At 37.4% G+C, this 16,144-nt stretch overlaps 1 protein-coding gene across 1 annotated transcript in view; it reads right to left on the reverse strand.

Annotated features, from left to right (window-relative positions):
• Window positions 1-16,144, reverse strand: part of IRAG2 (inositol 1,4,5-triphosphate receptor associated 2) — an 83,100-nt gene that overhangs the window by 55,803 nt on the left and 11,153 nt on the right. Inside the window, 10 exon segments of the mRNA XM_054718617.1 lie at window positions 1,514-1,677; window positions 2,704-2,805; window positions 3,545-3,679; window positions 5,755-5,854; window positions 7,099-7,163; window positions 7,261-7,320; window positions 8,780-8,836; window positions 10,727-10,804; window positions 13,702-13,752; window positions 15,572-15,689. Coding sequence (XP_054574592.1) covers window positions 1,514-1,677; window positions 2,704-2,805; window positions 3,545-3,679; window positions 5,755-5,854; window positions 7,099-7,163; window positions 7,261-7,320; window positions 8,780-8,836; window positions 10,727-10,804; window positions 13,702-13,752; window positions 15,572-15,689 — 930 coding nt within the window.

A 16,144-nucleotide genomic window follows, 5' to 3' on the forward strand; every position in this document is an offset into this window, starting at 1 on the left:
ATTTTCCCATGCATAGTTAAAACACGTAGCCAAGTCATTTGATGTAAAGTGTCAATATGATTTTTTCTATTTTAAATTATGTCTAGAAGTCAGGGGCTAAACCTTTCTTACATTTATAAATGGTATTTTCCCCACTGCTAGGTTTCCAGAATATTTTTAATGAACATTATATCAGATTTTAGCAAGTAGATAGTGGGGGATTAATAGTTGTAGGAACATGTATTTTGAAGCTGAACATTATCTAGATCTGATCCCAGTTGTCACTTAATCCTACCTGAGTGACCTTGAGACGTTATCGAACCTCTCTGGAGATAAATACATGTCAAATTCTTAGCACTACATCCAACACAGTAAGCTTTCAATAAATTGTACCTACTATTATTTAATTGGGTTTCCAGTGTGTCTAGTAGATAATTCAGAAGATTCATGTATTCAGAGATAACTCTAGTAGCAGAGGCCTCTCTCAAAATAGTTCTTTGTTGCTAAATAGAAGAATTTCAATGCTCCCTTTTGTAGAGACAGTATCTGGGTAAGGAAGCTGCATATCTCCTTAACCCACAGCTTTACCACTAAGGGGAAGTCTCGGCTCACTGCTTCTTAGGAAAAGCAGAAGATTATTTTCTTGAGAGTTCCTTCTGGTATTATCTCTGGCATCTAGTTTCCTTATTTAGAGAGAAGAAAATAGTTTTTCTTCTGGCTTTTTAAAGCAACCTTGGCCTCTAATGACATTTTTTTTTTTACTTTATTAAAATTCAGCATACACCCATGTTCATTCATTCCTTTGAAAAGCACTTCTTAAGGGAACACCTAGTATGGTACTAGCAGCTATAGAAACAGACAACAAAAAATATACTCACTGCCCTTGTTTTTAGTATATGTGCTTTACAAACTACAAATTTCAAGAATTTCCCCATAATCATAAGAATTAAGGTCAGAGAAAGGGTTAGTTGGTAAATTATTTTATATTTAGAGCCCTTTATTCCCCAGACTCTTCACTTGAGATTTAATTTCCTAGTGCCCAATATGATGCATTGTATCCTAAGGTGGAACATGAAGCCCAATGGGATAGGAGTCAACAGACCCAGCATGAGGTTATTCCATTAACAGATCTACCTGTAGATTTTCCATTAACTCTCAGGTCTTGATCAATTCACTTTCCATCCTTATGCCTTGGTCTTGTGTAAAATAATGAGGTTTTACTAAATGGTCTCTAAGGCTCCTATGGTTAAAAGAATTCTATGTTCTGTAATTCCAAATTCCTTCTCTAAAGAAAATAACTCATTATACTGGTTTTCCACAGATTTTAAAGTTCACTATTTGCAATTTTGAATATATTAGTCAATTTTACACTATTTCACAATTCGAGATTGTCAGACAAAAATGTCTTCCCTGAAAAAGTATTATCTGAAATCAATACATAGAACTTAGAAAAAAATGAACTGAAGGCTATGGCACAATCACAAAGGTGTCAGGTTCATAAAGTATGGGTTTCTTATACATAAATGATCGTCACCTGGAAAGATATTCCTTTCTGAAATAAAAATATTCCAGCCCGAATCTCTTCAAAATCTCCATCAACTTGATAAACTCTTTATCAAGAGATTCTTTGTGGTTTCCCAAGCTCTTCAGCATTAAAATGCAAAAATTTAGTTTCTCTTCCATGGTATATTTGTATTCCTATAAGGAAAATCACAAAACGAACTCCACTATTCCAGTATTAAATATAAACATGATAGAGGCAATATGAAATGCTGTGGCCATTCTCCTTTCAATAGTATTCCCTGTTATTGGACCCTAAATTCTAATTGAACACATACTATTTTTTAATTGCCCAAAAACTGATTATCCTCTAGGTTGATTATCTCAATTTAACAAGTACATATTGGGTACTTATCAAATGCATGAAATTGAATTTCATTTGTTTTTCTTACGATCGTGGGTTCCTGACCATTTCACCAATTATCACAACTGCTTTAGAATACCATGGGAATGCAATAAAATCAGTATCTGTTGATTAGCATTTTCAAAAGCAACTTTTTTAAAAAAGGTTTGTTTGGCAAAGGGATTGAAATTAACATTCCAGAGTTTCCTTCTTGCTTTAGCTTAAGTTAGGGGCTGATGCACATTAATAGTTGTCTGGCAATCAAGAAGTAGAGATAATAAGTGATAGATAAATTAAGGAAATTTATATGGTTCTTTCCTAACTAAACTGGAAATGACTACCTAAAAAGCTCATGGTTTCCAATGTTCTGCAAATATTGGGGATAATAATACTGTCAGAATCTCAGGAATAAGATTCTTTTGCACACTAACCATTCTACCAAAGTAAGAGAATTTTAATAAGCCAATGTTAAGTGTCTTAAACTAGCCAATTATCACAAGAATTCAAATAAAATACACTTTCATTAAGTCATCTTATTTAGTCTTTGTTTCTCCAACATATAACACATATCTTCACACTCACTCACTCTCACTTTTTTCTCACCCTCACCCTCAAAGACTTTATCCTAACGGTCACACTCACCCTCACCCACATATGCACATTTATACACACATCCCCAGACACACACTCTACACACAGCATCAGACCGAGACAGCAGAAGACTCCAATAACGCCTGATATGGTACTGTACACAATTAGTATTACCTGGGTTTCAAAGGCAGAAGGGAAACCAGGAAAATCACAAAATACAGAACACTTACAGTAAGCATGTCCTCCCACTTTTCTTTCACAGTAATTTCTGGACTAGTTACCCACTGGAGAGGGCTGTCAATGAGGGTTTCCACTTCAGAATTGTCTTCATGCTGAAAAAGAGTTTCACATCTTCAACTAGAAATTCAGGGGGAAGACGTTTGCTATTATATAAGAACTAATGTAGACCAAAGTTCTATTACAGAGGTAACCCAGAGACAATTCCTTCTCAACTAACGCCACTCAATGACTTGCCTTTACCCCAGGACGTTGCCATGTGTAGATGCTACCTCTTGTCAGGTTCTCTATTCATGCTGAATATGCAGAGATAGAATCATTTTCCAGCAAAACCTACCCATTTTTATCTTCCTCTCGAATAGAAGGAAACAAGCATTTTTGTGGATTTTTTTCATTTGTCAAACTAAATACTACCTACCATACATGCTAGGCACTGTGGAAGGGACTGGAAATGCCAACATGAAGATTCTCTGCTTTCTCTGACCATCGAGAGTTTCCAGTCACAAATTAAAATGAAGAAAGAGGTGCTAGCCAATTAGCTAGAAGGAAACTGTTCAATGGATGCCATGTCTTCAGCCCTTTGATACTAAAGATTAACCTGTAGGAAAACTATGCTCAAGCAATCCATATCCAATGGTCAGTTAGTCCTGATTGACTCAGGACTAGAAGATCAACTTCAGGAATGTTTGAGAAAAGTCTTCTCTTTCATAGTAGGATGATTTGGGGTTTAACAACACACACATATGCTTGTGCTCAGCAAACAGGTTGCAGGTCAGTTGTCTGCAGACGTTCCTAGTCAGTGAAACCCCATGATAGGCATATGCTATGTAATACCAGCTTCGGGAGAGTAGCTGTGAATGCCACTCCCTTCTGCTCGGGTTCTCTCAGTGACAGCAGCATGTCTTGGTCCATCATTGTGTCCAGAGATGACAAGCTGATTAAACTGCACTGCTGCTCAGTTTCAGTGTTCTGAGACAATTACCAAAATGTTCATGACTCTTATCATTCTAATAATGAATACTTTTATTTTATAAAAATCATACCCAGTGCTCAATGTAATTGTCCCCATTCTAAATAGCCTTATGGGCTATTTAGAATGGGGACAATGTCCCCCCCAAAACAGTTTTTACATTTTCTCTTTAGTATGACTTTAACTTATCATTTATTTGTTCTTAAGAAAGTTCCATTTATCCCATGGATAACATTTACATGTGGTGATATAAACTGTTACGGCTCTAATTTTCCCAAAATAAGGGAATGTAAAGAAATTCACAGAAAAAAATGTTGGGATGGGGTGCTCAATAAAGCCTACTAAAAACAGATTGATTTCTTCTGTTTCCCTTCCATGTACAGAAGACAGTCTCAGATAATGTCCCACAAAGACTATTTCTTATACTTCTCTCAAAGTCTCTGTCTCTTATCATGTGGTTGATAGATGACAACAGTTCATTTAACTTTCTTCTTGTTGGAAAAAGGTCAGAGGGCTCTTATTTCCAGGTTCTAATTAAAAGCAAACTTCTTCATCCATCCGTGGGGTATACCTCAGAGTCAGGACTTTGCCAGCTGTTTAACCCTGGTTGAGAAGTGTAGAACTTCACAAGCTGGCATCCTGACACTGTCATCCTCTCAGAGGACCGAGGATGAAACACACTGCCGGGGCAGGTTTGCCGTCATTTCACTCAGTCTGGCAGTTTGGCTTGGTTTCAAAACCGCAGTAAAATGATGAGTATTTGAAACAATGTCAGGAAAGCACAGCCCTCGGCAGAATGTCCAGGGCTGCCTGAGACGGCATCAGATGAAGGCAGCATATGTTGCCCCTGCATCCTTGGCAGAAGAAATTCAAACAGCGTTTGCCCCAAAGACATTCTTCCTCTCCTTTCAAGGTCATAGCACAGCTGTCAACAGGAGGACATTCTGACATATCCATTGTCCACAGACATGGAGAGACCATTAAAGTGGTGAAAAGAAAGCAGTTTGATAATAAAGCATTTCCTAACATAATAAGCACAAAACTGGAAAGTGTAAAAGAGTGGAAATATAGCAATGGGGGTCCCAATATTTAATTCCCCAAAAGGCTTTTGATTGTTTCCTACCATGTTGTAAAGAATTGGGTCTACCTAACAAAAGGAGATTTTTTTTTAAGTAATAATTCATTTTGCTATTTAAAAATTAGTCGGGCCATAGCCTGATTGGCTCAGTGGATAGAGCGTCAGCCTGCGGGCCAAAGAGTCCCAGGTCTGATTCCAGTCAAGAGCACATACCTTGGTTGCAGGCTCCTCCCCAGCCCGGGCCCTGGTCAGGGCTCATGCAGGAGACAACCAATCAATGTGTTTCTCTCACATCAATGTTTCTCTCTCTGTCTTTTCCTCTCTCTTCCACTCTCCCTAAAAATCAATGGGAAAATATCCTCAGTGGAGGATTAACAAAACAAAACAAAAATTAGCCAGGATTGCCGGGGGGGGGGGGGGGGGGGGGAAACAGGGTAGGGGGGAAATGGGAGATATCTGTAATACTATTAACAATAAAACATATATTTAAAAATAAATAAAAATTAGCCAAAAACATATAAAATGCTAATTTCTGTTCAGAATGTAATCACCACTGTCAATAAATTGGCTTGGTTCAATTACATCCTAAAGCAAAGAAACTGCATGCTGTTTCTGAGAACTCTATGTATGGTAGACACGCTGTGAGGGACAGGGCAAACACTGAAAAGTAGCTCATGGATCTCTACTGCTACCTTTAAGACCCCAGGCTGGGGAACATGTATTGTGTTTGTCCTGAAAAATACAAGACTATAAAGATTTCTGAAACCCAGATTTGCTGAATGCACAGTTCCACAACCCTATGCTTGACAGTTTTCAGCCATAACTTGAAACAGGTCCGTTCTCCAGGCTGAGACGTTAAGAGTTGGATTCCAAAAACAATCAGCAGGTTCCCCTGAAAATGTCACAGGTGCTTTTCTGCAAGCTATGGACCTTCATTCATAGCAAGTTATCACACGTGCTGATATTTTAAAGCTTTCCATTGATGATAGTGCCTACCTCTGCAGACTGAGCAAGAATGAGTTCACAATGTAAAGATTTTTCTCCTTCAGAGATGGTACTCTTATGTTCTTCACTAACATTCAACTGGATCCCATTCCTTGAAAAAAAAAAAAAAGGGAACAGTAATCCCATCTGGTTAGGTGTGCCTCCAACATTATGTTTTCTTTCTTTCTTTTTTTTTTATATGCTTTTTATTGATTTTAGAGAGAGAGAGGGAGAGAGAGAAACATCTATTGGCTGCCTCCCACATGCACTCTGATTGGGAATTGAATCTGCAACCTAGGCATGTGCCCTGACTGGGAATCAAACAGGCCACCTTTTGGTGCATGGGACCAATTGAGCTATGCCTACCAGGGCCCTAACATTATGTTTTGAGTCAGCAGATTAGGGTTTATTTATGAGCAAACAATCAGTAAGCTTCCACGTGTACTTAGGATTGCATAAGGTACTTAGGAATACAGAGACAAGGAGAGTCTGCCCAGACTAGGAGCTGCCCAGATGAGTGATGCTAGGTGGTTGCAAACAAGTAGGCCACACTTTTTAAAACATGTTTAATTTTAATTAATTTTTATTTTTATGAATTGGAACCAATAGTTAAAAATTAGAGCCTAGCTGGTGTGGCTCAGTGATTGAACACTGGTCCCTGAACCAGGAGGTTGCAGTTTGACTCTCGGTCAGGGCACATGCTCTGGTTGTGGGCTTGATCCCTAGTGGGGGACTTGCAGGAAGCAGCCAGTTGATGTTGATGTTTCTTTCACTGATGTTTCTCTCCCTCTCCCTTCCTCTTTCTCTAAAATCAATAAAAATACATATTTTAAAAATTAGCAAGTTTCACTAAAAACCTAGATTTCTGGCTTTTCTTAAAAAAAACAGAAGATGTGGCCACATTGGGTGCATATATTCTTGATGTAACAATTAGCTAGAGCTAAGCAGAGCAGCCCCCTCTGCCTTTGTTGAGGCAATGCACTTATCTTATTGGTAACTCTCATGATGTAAGTGTGTGCACTCACCCCATGCTTTACTCTTGTTGTCTGTGGATTCCTGGACTAGATTACACATATTCGACAACAAATGTTTTAATATAGGTAATATATGTTAGAAAAGAGATAAAAACATGCACTCAAAAGGGTTACTTTGATCTCAAGGTAGGAGAAAACCAAGGGAAGGTCATGAAAAACTTGTGAAGAAGTTCTGTTGGAAAAAAGCAGAGAAAATATCACTTACAAAAGCACAGAGGAAAAGAATGTGGCACATTCAAGAACTGCAGATAGCTCAGTAGCCCAATGATGTAGGGTAGAGGCAGGGGAGAGGAGGCATGAGGGGTTGCTGTGTACTACTTACATGATGAGTTCCTGTTGCAAGTGCTGTAACTCATGAGCCAGTTTGTTTTTTTCCCCTCGTAAATCCTGGAATCACATACAACATTAAGCTGTACCTGCCACTCCAGTGGGGAAATTACATTTAACAACCCACCTTACAAATTCTGAGATTATTATGGTATACCTCTATAATGCTTCCATATTCTATGATGGTTGACTTAAGTTCTTCTATACTTAAATCCTTCTGAAAAGTAAAAGAGAAAATTAATAGCTAATAAATGCATGAGTTCACCAAATCATGTTTATTAGAATAATTATCAATCTGAGCCACACAAAAAATTATAATGCCCAATGAGATGAGCTCTTCTATCAATCGTATTATTTAAAAACTGAACCAATCTGCGTTTGTGATTAAAGCCACACAAAAAGTATGGGGTAGCCAGGCAGCTGTATCTAACTGGTGACAGTATGCTCTGTGTCTGCCTAGTCCCGTGGTCGGCAAACTGCGGCTCGCGAGCCACATGCGGCTCTTTGGCCCCTTGAGTGTGGCTCTTCCACAAAATACCATGGCCTGGGCGAGTCTATTTTGAAGAAGTGGCGTTAGAAGAAGTTTAAGTTTAAAAAATGTGGCTCTCAAAAGAAATTTCAGTCAGTGTACTGTTGATATTTGGCTCTGTTGACTAACGAGTTTGCCGACCACTGGCCTAGTCCAATGGAACCAAACCCTGAAAGGTAAATCTTAAGTCCAAGTCAAAATTATATTTATTATCATTATGCATTTAAGAAAAAAAATCAATCTTTAACTGAAAATGACTAATGAATTATTAAGGCATCCAATTTTATTCAACTCACATGATATCTCTGTTAAAATCACAGTATTGTACTGGAAGACCAGAGAGTACAGGCAGTGTCTGACCTACAATTGTATCCCATGATTAGCATGGTGCCTGGAATGTGCAAATTGCCCAAACAATGCCTATGAACGCTGGGGGGGAGTGCAAAGTAGTGGAAAGACCAGAGGTATGGAGGAAGTGAGCCACCACTACCACCACCATGTCATCGTCTGTCAGTATCGGGGTCAATGTCTACGAGCCATCAATGACTTCTTTGAAATGTCAAAACATGAATGGAAAGGAAGATAAATATTGCTCTTTGCCTCCTTATCTTGAAATGTGGAAGTTTATTAACTTAGGGCTGTGTCCTTCTTATGTCACATAACCAGAATCTCTGCTCCTTGTTACCAGATAGGTTATGATCAAGGATACAAGGATAAAGAGAATATCTATCTATCATCTTTCTATCTGATCAATCAAACCAGGAAGAAAATAACTTAGGGATATTTTTTTTTCTTCCCCAAAATGAATGACTGCACACACATTTGTGTTGTTATGAATTAAAACTGCATCGTTGTATCTAGCCATTGACTGATAAATTGGCACACTAATATTGGTTGTGTATATTAATGAACACCACCAGAATTTAGAGAGGATATGATGAAACTTATACATACTAGATGGATAAGTCAGTATTCTTTATTCAACAGAATATTTTTTGAGAAGTTTAGAAAGGAAATCTAACATTCTTGACAGAATATTAGAATCAGATATTTTAATAGGAGTGAAGGTACCCAAATGATCATCTCCTTTCTGATTTGGAGAGAGCTAGCCAATCCCACAGGACTTCATGGGAAGGGACAGACCAACCTTCTGCAAACTTGCATCTTTATTAAGCAAAGTGTTCTCATACATGTGTAACTCCATCTGAAAAGAAACAAAGTTAGTGAAGGCCCCTGGGACGTTGCTTTGGTAGAGGACAGTGCCACAAAATCATTTCAATAGGGAGACATGTTTCTGAAACACTTTTAATGTGCATATGGTTTTCACTTTTTAAAGAACTTTCACATAAGCCTCAAAACAATCAGGCATCAGACCCTGTTGGGAACAACTCTTCTTTGGGGGGTCAGCCCTGCACGGCGACTCATACATGGTGATTAAGATCTATTTTCATAGTCAGCCAGCCTGAGGGTTAACTCTTCCCACAAATGGGCCAGCAGCACTCAAAACTCAACTACTCAGGAGGGTACATAACCCACACAAGAGATATTCCTGGAGCACCTAGCTCAGGTGATCAGAAGACTGCCACTGAGTCCAAGACACCTACATCATAAAGCCATCATAATAAACTTGAGAGACATACGCAGTAAAATCTCAGACGTTTCTCTTAGAAATATTTTTTTTTCTGATATATTTCCTGGCATAAGAGAAAAAAGAAGCAAATGTGACTACATAAAAAAAAAAAGCTTTTGCACAGCAAAGGAAACCAACAAAATGAAAAGACAACCCACCAAATGGGAGAACATATTCGCCAATGATACAACTAATAAGGGATTACTATACAAAATTTATAAAGAACTTATAAAACTCCACCAAAAAACTCAAACAATCCAATTAAAAAATGGACAAAGGACCTGAATAGACACTTCTCCAATGCGTATATGCAGATGGCCAATAGAGATAAGAAAAAGTGCTCAACATCAGTAATCATCAGAGAGATGCAAATCAAAACCACAATGAGATGCCACCTCACACCTGTCAGAATGGCTATTATCAATAAATCAACAAAGAATGTGTTGGCAAGGATGTGGAGAAAAGTGCACTATTGATGGGAATGCAAATTGGTGCAGCCCTTGAGGAAAACAGTATAGAGTTTCCTCAAAAAATTAAAAATGGGACTGTCTAATGACCCAGTGATTCTACTTGTGGGAATATATCCAAAGAAATATGAAACACTATTTTGAAAGAATATATGCACCCCTATGTTCATGGTAGTGTTATTTATAATAGCCAAGGTTTGGAAGCAACCCACGGGTCCATCAGTTGATAAGGGGATGAAAAGTCCATGGTATATTTACACAATGGAATACTACTCAGCCATAAACAAGAAGGAAATCTTACCTTTTGTGATCACATGAATGGATCTGGAAGTATTATGCTAAGCAAAATAAGCTAGTTAGAGAAAGACAAATACCATATGTGGAATCCAATAAACAAAATAAGAAACAAAATAGAAACAGACCCATAGAGACAAAGAACAGACTGACAGCTCTCAGAGGGGAGGGGGTTTTGGGGATTAGTGAAAAGGGTGAAGGGATTAAGCAAAAAATAAAAATAAAAAAACAGACATAGACAACAGTGTGGTTATTACCAGAGGGAGGAGGAGATGGGCAAAGGGGGATATAAGGTGGCGAAAGAGACTTGACTTTGGGTGTTGAGCACATGCTGCAGTATGCAGATGTGGTTTAGACTTGTATACTTGCAACATGTATAATTTTATTAACCAATGTCACCCCAATAAATTCAATAAAAAATAAAATTGGTTTTGATGATGGTTGCACAACTCTGTGAACATACTAAAAAACACTGGCTTGTACATTTTAAGTGGGTGGATTTAATGGCATGTATATTATTTATCCATAAAGCTGTTACATTAAAAAAAGAGAGATTGCCCTTTATATAATCCAGACATCTTGAGGAGTACAAATTTTAAAGTTTATAGCAAAAGGTTATTGTAGCAATAGTCACATACACCTTTAGAGTGTAATATTAGCTTGAGGGGAGAAAATGTTTTACCAGTATTTGGGGAATGCTTACTTGGTGCTCTGTCTCAGTTTTAGACAATTCCTCAATATTCTTTTCCAATGCATATATATCCAGAATATTCTTGGTATTCTGATGTAAAAAAAGATAGTATTTTTTTATTTAGTCCAAATATAAAAAATAAGAGACCATCTTAAAGTCTTTTTTAGGAAGAAGTATTTTTATCATTATCATCATCATCCATTTTAAGCTAAGGGACAAAACTTTAGATTTTTGTCCAAAAATAACATAAGCCTTTTAACATGACATCTAGGAAGCCCCTTATTATCTTACATTCCACCACAGACATTCACTCCCTAGTTCACACCTTTTTCACTTGTCATTACCAGTACCTGTGGCCCTTGCATTATATTGACTGCAAGTTTCTCCCTCTTCAACCACCACTTCTTGTCTTTCCAGATTACTTCTTTGATCCCCAACAAACCTCAATCCCCACTGAAGCCTGCAATCCACTGATCGGACCACCTTATTATTCTTCCACTTTTCTCGTGAACTCAGTCAGTCTTTAGCTTATATTTTTCTGTGGTCATTCCATACAATCACCCTCTTCCACATCTCCTCAATTCCCTTGCCTCTCCCCTCCTTCTTAGTATTTGCTTAAATTGAGCTTTCCATTCACTCTGTGCCAGCACCCTTCCAGATAAACATTGTTAAAGAAAAACACAAATGAACCAACAGCTCACATGTTAAATTTGTCACCTTTCACCTCAATGTTTACTGGTGATCATATCATATATAATCCTATTATATTCTTCTGGCCATTTGCCTAAATCAGGTATTTGCAAACTAGACTAACTTCCCTACCCCAGACACACAATGGTTTTGTAAATAAAGTTTTAATTGACACCCTGGTTTTGTAAATAAAGTTTTATTAAAACACTTCTGTGTCCATTTGTTTTGGACACCCTGGTTCAAATTGACACCCTGGTTTTGTAAATTGACACCCTGGTTTTGTAAATAAAGTTTTATTAAAACACTTCTGTGTCCATTTGTTTTTATATTATCTCTGGTTGCTTTCACAGTACAATGGCAGAAGTGAGTGGCTGTGCCAAAGCTTTTTAGCCAGGAAACCCTAAAAATATTATCAGGTCCTTTACAAAAAGTTTGCTAAATCCTTATTTTATCCCTTCTCTCTTCTTAAATTTCCAATACCTCTTCCAACATCCTCACTCTCAGTTGATAACTTTGTATTTCAGAGACAATTTTAGAAACATAAGAGAACTTTCATAGTACCGCAATATATAATAAATACCTTTGGATATATTACAAAGCATTTGTTGATCTGCACACTTCTCTCCACCACTACTGCTTTTGCCTGGATTATTACAAGGGCCTCCCAATTGGTCTCCCAGTTTCCATCCCACTCAGTGTAAACAGCTGGAGTCCATACAATGCCCATATAAGACCCTATGGGTTTGGCTCCAGGCAGCTCTCTGCCACACTTCTTGCTACTTATTTCCTCTGGTCCAGCCATACTGGTCTTGCTATCCCTCAATAACAGCAGGCATGCTACAGCCTGAGGTCCTTGAGCTGGCCATTTCTTCTGCCTGGAATGTCCTTCCACAGATAAACCTCCTCTCCAATTTTTAGCCAAAAATTTCATGATTAATGAAATAATGATTAATTTCACAGTGCTACTTTTATCCTAACCACGCTAGTTTAAATTGTACTCCCCCACAATTCTGTTTTCACTTTTCCTTTCTCCACAGCACTATTCACCATCTAACATGCTAGCTCCACATGGGCTATTTTGCTTAAGTTTGTCTCCTCGGCATCTAGAATGGTGCCTAGCACACAGAGGTCTCCCAAAGAATATGTGTTGAATGAATGAATGAATGAATGAATGGATGAATGAATGTGAATACCCAAACCATTGTGCTGTCACGCTTCACAATGCATCAGATTTTTGCCTTCTAAAGGAATCTTAGCTAGTAGTGACATTGACGTGCCTTTTCTAATGGAAATCAGTCATTGCAATTCTGTGAAGGGTTCCAAATCTCCTTCCTCCCATCTTAATTCCAAACTGGTTTGGTACAATTCTTTGATGCTCGTCAATCATCTTATATACGAGGAGAAAAGCATCTTACCTTGGGAGCTTAACTGTAAAGTACTAGTTTTTGTAGCTATAACAGGTCTGAATCTAATGTAGGGTTTCTTTCCAATATTTAGTTGTTTCTTTTTTAACCCACCAAGAAATTTTTTAATGTTCACTTGGTCCATATTTTGGATAACTCTCCAGATTGTTCATCACAGCTTAATAGATAACAAACTTTTATAAAGCCCAAATTTTAAAATGTGCATAACACTTGCCATTCAAAATGTACCTACATAGAATTTCTCTCCAAAATAGTAACTTACTAGTAGCTTTGCTACCCATTCTTTCATTGCTTTAATTCTGTTGCTTTAAAATATATACTGCATAGAATTATTCATTTTTTAGAAATTTTACTAATATTTCCTAACATATATGAGGTACATTATAATTAAAGAAATGGGTTCACATGCATTATCTTAATCTCTAAAATAACTGAGAGAAGAGGTATTATTAACTCAAAAAAGATAAATGTCTTTTCCAAGGTCATACTTTCAGTGAATTTAAGACCTGGGTCTTAGATTCAAGACATTTGCCACCTAGTTCAGTAGAATAATAACAGAAAGGTATTAGATAATTGCTACACTTTCCTTCTTGATATGTATAGTTTTTAGATGGCTTAATTTCACTTCATCTTAAATCTGAATTTTTAAAACCCCACTTCTTCCATGGACATATACAAAGGTAATAAGATACTTCTGTCCAGACATGAAAATCCTATCCACTCTCCCTCATTTGTCATTTGACAAAGCAACCTGGTTTTGGGCCCATAGGAGTTTGAATACTCACATAATTTCTATTTAACCCAGGGTCAGGACTGATTCTATGATTGATTCTATAAGTTTATTTGTGCCCATGTTTAATGATTTTAACATACCTCCTCTTGAAGAGTCCGAATCTTAAGAATCAGAGCCCGGTTTTCAGCCTCCTGATTCATTAAAAGTAATTTAAAAATATTTTAGAAGTTTTGAAAATACCACATATTTACCTCCAAGATTATTGACATTCTTTCCCTTTATTAGTTTTAAACATGGCATTGACATATCACAAATGAGCCTAGCCTGAAAATACTTTCAACATGGGCTTAAGTCTTTGGCTAACAGTTTCTTGGGATCTGTGAGAAGTCACTCTTCTCCTTGACTTAATCTATGACAGTAGAAAGGAAAGACTAAAAACTAAAAAGGAAGCACCTGGCTTCTTTCCCTGCTACTAACGCCATCCACTTATGACAGTTAATGTGAACTCATCTATTTAAACAGCACTTTGGAATCTCAAAGAGATCTAGCTTTCTACTTGAAGCTGTTGATATTCACAGATTCAACATTACCATAACATATGATTATAGAAAAATATTTTCTAATTAAGAGCCCCAAATTCAGAAGCCTCAGAAGAAAAAAATATTCTAGGACAAAATAAATGCCAAAATGTTAACAATAAACATATTAGTATGGTAGGATAAACATATTGATACGGTAGGATAAGAATTTAGTGGGATTTTTTTGTTGTTAATATGCATTTCCTTATTTTTATAGAGTAACTAGGAATTACCTTTATATATAAAAGTAAAAGGGAAAACATGTCAGGCTAGGTTGTCATTGGTACAAGAATGAAGGAACACCTCCCCCCCATGTACACATAATTGGAATCAGAAGACCTGAGTTCGATTCTAGCTTATCATTTATTAGACAATTGACTTTGAATAATCAAAACATCTCTGACTTTACCTATATTTCTATTAATTTTTACATGAAAAAATAGCTACTTGTTTCTACATCAATGGATTTCCATGAGGACCAATGAAACATTCAAAATTATTTTAAAATTTTAAAGATTATAAAATGCAAAGCATTAGGATTGTATACCTAGGACTCCTTGCTTTTAATAATAGCTAGTATTACCCAGCCCTAGGAGGAAAGAGGACATTACGTGCTTTCCATATATTAACTCATATAACCTTCTCAGCCCTAGGGTCTGAGGACACTGAGGCTTAAAGGGGTTATGTAGTTTGTCTAAAGTCACACAGCCCCAGGAGTCAGGACTTGACTGCTGGCCCTCTGATTTTCAAGGGTAGGCTCGTGATAATTTCTCTACATTGCCTCCAGATAAAAGCTCCTTATTGGCCCCAAATTGAGTATTCCCTGTAGTGCACTCATAGAGACTTGCAGAGTCACCTGACATTCAATGAGTCTAGTCTCACATTTTACTACTGAGGTAAGAGCTAAGCTAAGCTGTGTTGGTTGTGGGAGGTCACAAGTGACTGACACAGACCTGGAGCTCGTCTCTTGATGAATTACAGACCTAAAAATAAATTAGTCTGAATGACTTTCAGCTGACCCCACCATCATTAGCAATGCTAGAATACTACTGCTGGAATATATTACTGATCTTAGTAATCTGGAAGTATTGAGAAAATTGATCTTTTTTTTTTTTTTTCAACTGAGAAAAAGTTGGAAGTTTGATGGAGAATTTAAAAAAAAATTCAAGTGGATTTTGGTATTAGGTACTTATGAATTCACCTATCAACTTCAGGAGGCATTCTAGAGATCTTCTAAATCTTCACAAACCATTGTGAATATGACCGAGCAATTTGTAAAAAATGTTAATCTTGGTTGAAAAGGAAAATACAGGTTTTCATCCTACCTGCCTTAACTTTTCTAAGGTGTTACCTTATTCATTTATCAGACTATTGGCTGACTTTTGCCTCCAAATAAACCCTCCTGGCATTTCAAGGAACTTGGACGACTTACTAATTGTTTGTTCTGGGCTACAATTGTGGTCTTCTGCTCTTCTGAAGCACTCATACTAGTTTTCAGTTCCTCTAGTTCTTCTTGTAACAGATTTGTTCTCATAATAGCCTGGTGGGCACTGTGGAGGTGGGGGTGGGGGGAAGAAGGCGATGAGCAAAACCTCAAATGTAACTGTCAAACATGCTAAGAAAAGCCAAGGACTATTTTTAGATCCAAGTTGAAAACCACTGAAAATATAAACCAGATGCCAACAATAGTAAAAATATACCCACTATCTTTCATAGTCCTTGGTAAAGAAAGGGATTTGGGGGCAGGGTGGTGCGGGGAAAGTGATAGAAGGGAAAAAAAAAACAAACATATTCCCAAAGATAAAGATTTGGAGACTCCCTTTGAAATCCTCATTGGCTGAATCCCACAGTTCTTTCCTTCTACTAAAAGATGTAATATTGGTTAGTGCAATTCCACAAATATTTATTCAATAACTAGAGGCCCGGTGCATGAAATTTGTGCATGGGGGTGTGTGTCCCTCAGCCCAGTCTGCACCCTCTCTAATCTGGGACCCCTTGAGGGATG

This window comes from Eptesicus fuscus, chromosome 7 (assembly GCF_027574615.1).
Source record: "Eptesicus fuscus isolate TK198812 chromosome 7, DD_ASM_mEF_20220401, whole genome shotgun sequence".
Taxonomy (NCBI): Eukaryota; Metazoa; Chordata; class Mammalia; order Chiroptera; family Vespertilionidae; genus Eptesicus; species Eptesicus fuscus.